Source organism: Drosophila teissieri, chromosome 2L (genome assembly GCF_016746235.2).
Source record: "Drosophila teissieri strain GT53w chromosome 2L, Prin_Dtei_1.1, whole genome shotgun sequence".
NCBI lineage: Eukaryota > Metazoa > Arthropoda > Insecta > Diptera > Drosophilidae > Drosophila > Drosophila teissieri.
In genome coordinates this window covers 14569329-14575794 of record NC_053029.1, presented here as the reverse complement: position 1 = coordinate 14575794, position 6466 = coordinate 14569329, and the positions used below count along the sequence as shown (strand labels likewise).

The following is a 6466-nucleotide window of genomic DNA, read 5'->3' as shown; positions in this document are numbered from 1 at the left end:
GTACCTATTTCGCCGCGGAGTCATCGGAACTGGCCAATAAAAACTTTTTTGCAAAGGCCGTTCGCTAAGTGTCATGGGCAATTAGCCGGTTCTTGGGCCAATCGTTATTGGTAACCCTATGGACAATTGCCCCATTGAGCAATGTGAGATATCGACGGACTGGGCAGCCAGTCGGATAAAGTTCACTGGGTATTAACCCTGCACCCTGGTCAAACCACTGGCAGCGCAGCAGTGAACCGATCGAAACCGCAGCTACGGGAACGTGGGCTTAAAAGTTAACTACTCCTATTCCCGTCTATCACTCACCTGTCATTGTCGCACTTAAAGTTAAGCTAAACACTTTAGCTAGTCGCGGCTACGACATTTTCCAATCCATAGTAATCGAATTGGTCACGCTAAAGGCTTTCACTTGCATAACCCCTAACCCCTGTGGAAAATTTTAATGTATTAATAGGAATGGCAAGTGATATAGTGCTCCTATTACCTAAATCCGATTAGGTAATTTAAAGCTACAGGCAAAATCACTATATACATATAGGCTATACACACTACTATAACTAATTCAGAATATAATACGAAACAGCAGTAATATAAAACACAATATAAACTTTAATAACATTATTAACGAAACAACAAATTTGGTATACTATGTGGGAGTGCCCGCTTCCATTAGCGTGCATCATTGCCACCTGTGGACGCATTGGTGTTCACGTCAGTTGCATCATTGGCCGGCACTCCACTGCCACTCGGTCCGTGGTCCATCATGTCGTCATCGCTCATTCCCTCCTCGGATAGAGCTTCCTGCTCCGCCTCCAAAGGCGGGTCCAGAGCCTTGACGATGTTCAGATAGTACTGGTTCTCGGCATCCGTAAACATTTTGAACGGCAAATCCTTGCCCACAATGGCCACATTTGTGGTAAGGTTTTCGGTATCATCGTGTCCCAAGGATCCCCGAATGGCCTGAATCGCATGACATATGAGTTCATCCTTGTCACAGCCCGCAAAGCTCTCCATATTGCGCTCCAAATAGGTGCGGGCACTCTGCGAACGGGATCCAATGGCCATGGCCTTGCAGTTGAGCACATTGGCCGTGGGCATCACCTGGAAGATGTGCGGTCCCTGCTCATCATAGCCAGCCACCAGCATGCCCACGCCATAGGGACGCCGATCATACCGCTGGGTGGTGGCCTGCAGCTTGTTACCCAGATTGGCCACCAAGCGGCGGATCGGAAACTCCGCATCGTAGGAGTGCCGGTATGCCATGCACTCCGTCCTCAAGTACTGGCACACCACGCGGGCATCCGCAGTGAGTCCTGCTATGGACATGCCCACGTGCCCGTCCACCGGCATGATCTTTCGCTGGAGCGTGTCCGTCTCCTTGGAGGTGCGGCACAGGGCGGCCAGCACGGCGTAGTCGCTGCTCTTCAGTCCCACGGTGGCTGCTCCCTGTTTCACGGCCTCCATGGCGTACTCCACCTGGAAGAGGCGACCCTGCGGACTCCACGTGGTCGTGTCGCTGTCGTACTGATTCCGGAACATGGCTAAAAGTGTGAACAAATTCCTTGAATTATTTAAGTAAAATTGTTTGGAAATTTATCTAGCTTGAGTTAAAAGTATTTGGAAAACTGATCTCACTTTCGATGCAATAAAAGTACCTATTTTATTTATAATTCATTTTAAAGAATTAGGTCACCATAAAAGGGCTTTAATGGATACCCAAGAAAAGGCAATTGCAAACTCAACATGCTTTCACTCTACTAAACTTGCATAATGCCTAACCAAGTAGAAAATCAACGGTTTATGAGGAAGTTCAATTGATCAGATGGAGAAAACAAAGAGGCATGGACGAGCTGATGCTCGTCATTGAGTACACCCGCCTGAAAAGCAGCCAACTGCATCGGGCTGTGAGTGAGAAATAAGAGCTTTGATTAAGTCGAGTATTCATGCTGCCGGGGAAGTCCCCTGCACATAATTAGCTCTTTGGCGCTTGCGCAATCGCTGCGAGCGCAGTTAATTACTTTTAATTTTCATTGATAGTACTTGGCTGTGTGTAGCGGCTGTGGTGGTCCGACTTCCTATGGCGCAAAGTGCTTGCAAGTGGTGAACATATTTCCGTCGCGGCTCCAACAACCCAGTAAACCACTTTGCACTTGTACCATGCAGCCAAACATCAATTTCAGTTAATTGTCGAGTTTTTGTGGCTGCCTTTTGCTGTTTTCCAACTGGCCTAACATTGAAAATTGCATTTCTGCGCTTTGAGCAAAACTTTGTGCGCTTGCAACACCCAGTCTCACTGGCCAATTGAACTTGAAGCTTTGCTTGGACTTTGACTATATCTCCGTATTCCCACATCCGATCTCTGTCAATATTAACCAACCGCGTTGAAGGCGCTGCCAAAAGCTTGGCCAGTCCAAAATATGGTTCTTTGTGGCGGGCCTGAACCTTGACGAAGCCGCCTCAAAATGAGAACGCCATGAAATTTAGCGAGACTACAATTAGTTGAACTTTGCTGGGTAGTGGCTTTGGGTAAATTGTTTCTAGGAAAAATCTGTCAATGCTTCGATGAGTCATTCACTCAGTGGTCAGCCAACCAAAAAATTGCAGAATGTGCTTTCAGTACAGCCCCTTCTACCAAAAAGGTTATAGGATAGCAGATATCATAATTTATGTAGTAGTTCTTTTGGTATTTAATCTATAATTATATCTAAATTAATCCCAATTTGGTTTGATGTTTAATCAGAAGAGTAATAATAATATTATTATTCAAGTAATAATAATATTATTCAAATATAAATTGTAATGGTTTTATTATCCAATAATGGTTTTTCAATTCAAGGGGTAAATAAAAGTTCTTCAACTTGCACATTAAAACTGATTCTTGTTCAAGTATAAAATAGAATTATATATAATTCATAGCTGCGATCCCCTGACCTATTAATAGGTTCAATAAAAATTTACGATTAAATTGCGAAGTTTCCAAGTGATAACCCCCACAACAAAACTGGTAATTTAAGTTAAATGTATCATTTTTGATTTATTTCAAGGTCAACAATAAATATTAATAATTAGGGCTTAATAAACTAAATCACATGATTGGGCTATCCATAGTCGCTGATTATGATAATAGGCAGCTCAGCAGTGCTGGCCACCAAAGATGAGCATCTGCTGGGAGAGGGCCATCTGCTGGAGGAACTGCTGTTGCTGCTGCGGCAGGATGTGACCTGGTGCGGGATTGATGGCGCGCTGGAACACCGCCTGCTGGAGGATGTGGCGGTAGTAGAGGCTCAGGCGCACCTGCTGCTCCAGCATGGCGGCATGGTGGCTCCGGTACTGCTCGTACTGCTGACCCACTTGCTCCTCCTGGGCCTGCTTGGCCCGCCGGCTGAGGAGGCAGGCCAGGGTGTTTCGATCCCGACGCATCTGCTCCTTGGGGCTTCGCTGGCGATGGGTCTGACTGCGGCGCACCATGTTGGCGCGGTACTGGCTGACCGAGGATCCTGGGCCACTGGGTTTGGCCATCGGTGTCGTCTCCTTCTCCCTCTGCTGGTTTTGCTCATTATCCAACCAGGGTCGGAAGAAGCCCTGTGTCTGGCGGCGCTTCAAGATCGGCTGCTCCGACTCCTGAGTTAGGTTCTCCTTGTCGTGGTCCACATCCCGTTTCCGCTTGCTGACGGCAAACTTCTTGTGGGTGTAGATAGCTGAGTTCTCCATGGTTTTATTTGGCTGATATGACTCCAATAGAGATGTGGTGGTGATGATGTGACTCGTTGGACGATCGCTTGCTGAATGATTGGCTTCCAGATTGATATCCTGGTTATATGCACAGTAGGTAGGCGACACAGGTAGCCACATAGGGAAATCCATTTGTTTTGGGTCTGTCAACAAAGGGATTAGCGCATCCACTCCGCATTAGGTAATCGTCGTCCTGGATTAAGCTGCATATTTTATGACCTGCTCTATCACAGCGCTAATTGCCATCGCAGGATTGCCTCGTTATCCTTTTTTGTGGATTACCTGTACTATCGCACAAATGTGGCCACCGGAACAGGAAAATTGTGGACCGAACAACTGTTATGCAGACAATATATATTTTTTATTGACCTGCATGACACAATTTGTTGTGCCAGCGTGTGTGGTCCAGGGCCTTTGGCTCCTGGTTCATCAGCACACTTTGTTTTAATTCCCTGGAAATTCTCGAGGGTCCTTTTCCAAACACTTTTCCTGTAGAATGACAGTGCATTAAATGACCTGCTTGGCGGTTAGAAGAATATGTCATGGATTTTTTAAGTCTGCTGCCAGATGCGATTTATGTTTATGGAGGAGGAATTACATTAATGGAAGTCTTGAGAGGTAAATGTTCTATTATTTCATTAAATGAATTATATTTTAACAACAATGGTATTACTAAATTGATCTACATGGGCTTTATATAGTACATACATATCTATATATAATAAATTTGTTTAAAAAACTGTCCTAGAAATAATGTAGAATTTAAATAGTATTTTATGACTTTTTCTCGTACTATTTCAGTAGCAATGATGATGATTTCATTTTATTTAAATATAAAGGCGGATCTTATTGTCACCATGTTTTAATTATTTTCCAAGCACTTAGTTCGTTCGTTATGCGGATTTGTTTATAAATTAAATAATTAAATCCACCTGAAATAAATCGTAATTTTATTCCGTGTTTCCCACAATATGTCACTCGTGCCATATCGATTCAATCCTCACTTTAGTCTGGGCATGAATCACTAGAATTACTTCACACTTAAATTAGCAATGCAAATTGAAGTCCCAAGAAATTAATTACATAAAATGTATTTAATGTAATGTAATGGCAGAAAAACCTAATGCGGTAACTTTATCAGATGATGCTTCCGCTAAATTTTGGTCTAGAATAAATGCTCACGATGTTAAACGACGGAAAAGTAAAATCACACTGCCACTTAAGATTCAATGCATACAATCCATTGTTTTCAGATCAATCGTTTCATTATTTTAGCACATCAAACGAAAGCGAATGATACTACTTAGGAAAAAACCCAACATATAGATAGGGATTTGATCAGTTAGACCCAAACTGAAAAGTCAGGAATTTCCAAAATCTGGAGTAAAATTCCTCTAGTCCCAATGAATGTATAGAACAAGTTATTTCGATAACAATTTTTGTGTTTATTGTTTAGTCAACCAGATAAATAAATTAAACTTTAAAAGTAATCACAAGGCTATTCAGCGTTTACAATAATTTAGAGCGCTTGGAGCAGCGCCAAGTCTAAGCACCATGTCCACCCCTCAAGGATGCTGGGTGGTGGTCTGTTGGCGGGGCATCATGTGCCGTGGCTGCGTGGGAGGCAGTGGCTCCGTGGAGGCCATCGCCTGCTGCAGGAAGCGCACGTAGTATAGGCTGAGGCGGATCTGCTGCTGCAGATTGGCCTCGTGCTGGATGCGACTGGTCAGGTACTGCTGTTCGATGAGCTGCTGCTGTTGCTGCTGGGAGCGGCGGTGGCGCAGGCTGGCCAAGGTGTTGCGATCCCGACGCAGTTGCTCCTGCGGACTGCGCTGGCGGCGCTTGTGGTGGTTGCGCACCATGTTGGCGTGGTAGGTGGCATCCACTTGCGGTGGCGGAGGTGTGGATGCAGCCACAATCTTACGGGGCGGCTGTGGCTGCTCCTTTTCCGGGGACTCATCCGTCCAGGGGCGGAAGAAGCGTCGCTTGGGCTGTGGCTGCTCTGGAGTGCGTTGGACCGGCTGCTCCATGATGAAGACCACATCGTCATCGGAGTCCGCATCCATGCTGCGCTTTCGCTTCAGAGCGCCAGTGAATTTCTTGTGGTTGTAGCTATCCATTTTAGATTGCTATCAAGGAGTGGTGTTCGCTTTGCTGTCTTTGGGACGACTGTGCTGCCCCTCCTCCTGGTCATCCGTTTTATGCAACATTAGGTAATTGCAGAGCCTCCCACAAAACGGCGCAGCCAAATGCCCAAGATTTTCCCATCACGTACCTGGGGATCGATAACGGATCAGGTATTTCCCCAACGCATTTCATTCATTCGCTAAAAACGAGACCAGAACTAATCGGTTGCTGTTACCTGAATCGGGAACAGGGAGTCCCTAATCCGCAGGCTGGCAATCCTCTCGAGGGTGTCATAAACCAGTTGTTGTCCTTGCCTAGTCTGTTTACATGGCCGACGATTTTCGACGGAATTACCTGTTGTCGGGCCGGGCCAGAGAAGGGATCTCTGTGTAGGATCTTTGTAATCTCTAATCCTGGCGCTCAATTCGTCCAGGCTGTCTGCCGACCCGCTTTTGTTTCGGCCTTCTTTGTAGCACCTGAATAGCAGACATGCAGCAGTTTTCAATGCTCGATCCGAAAAACAAGCATTTATGACTTTCAGCTTGGCCAGCTGAAAAACCATCTCGCAGTTTCTGGATCTCCCGGCACAGATCCTAGAAAACCGGCA

At 45.6% G+C, this 6466-nt stretch overlaps 3 protein-coding genes across 3 annotated transcripts; all 3 read right to left on the bottom strand.

Moving 5' to 3' along the window:
- Positions 1–589: 589 nt before the first annotated feature.
- On the bottom strand, positions 590–1608 carry LOC122623715 (proteasome subunit alpha type-1). Its single transcript, XM_043803029.1, has one exon. It carries the CDS (start codon positions 1537–1539, stop codon positions 670–672), a length of 870 nt encoding a protein of 289 aa, XP_043658964.1. The 5' UTR covers positions 1540–1608; the 3' UTR covers positions 590–669.
- A 1524-nt stretch (positions 1609–3132) lies between these two features.
- On the bottom strand, positions 3133–4162 carry LOC122621366 (protein Mabiki-like). Its single transcript, XM_043799243.1, has 2 exons — positions 4102–4162; positions 3133–3902 (listed from the first exon to the last, which is right to left on the bottom strand). Exons 1-2 carry the CDS (start codon positions 4160–4162, stop codon positions 3133–3135), a joined length of 831 nt encoding a protein of 276 aa, XP_043655178.1.
- A 1135-nt stretch (positions 4163–5297) lies between these two features.
- LOC122611419 (protein lag-3-like) lies at positions 5298–5852 on the bottom strand. The gene has a single exon (XM_043784477.1). The coding sequence runs from the start codon at positions 5850–5852 to the stop codon at positions 5298–5300; it is 555 nt and encodes a 184-aa protein (XP_043640412.1).
- Positions 5853–6466: the final 614 nt, after the last annotated feature.

What these genes read in the sequence shown, in the direction of transcription:
- LOC122621366 (XM_043799243.1), bottom strand. Translation starts at nt 4,162, where the DNA reads ATGAACCAGGAGCCAAAGGCCCTGGACCACACACGCTGGCACAACAAA. An exon ending in CAACAAATTGTGTCATGCAG is followed by an intron (nt 3,903 to 4,101) that starts GTCAATAAAAAA and finishes CCTAATGCGGAG; the next exon opens with TGGATGCGCTAATCCCTTTG.
- LOC122611419 (XM_043784477.1), bottom strand. Translation starts at nt 5,852, where the DNA reads ATGGATAGCTACAACCACAAGAAATTCACTGGCGCTCTGAAGCGAAAG.
- LOC122623715 (XM_043803029.1), bottom strand. Translation starts at nt 1,539, where the DNA reads ATGTTCCGGAATCAGTACGACAGCGACACGACCACGTGGAGTCCGCAG.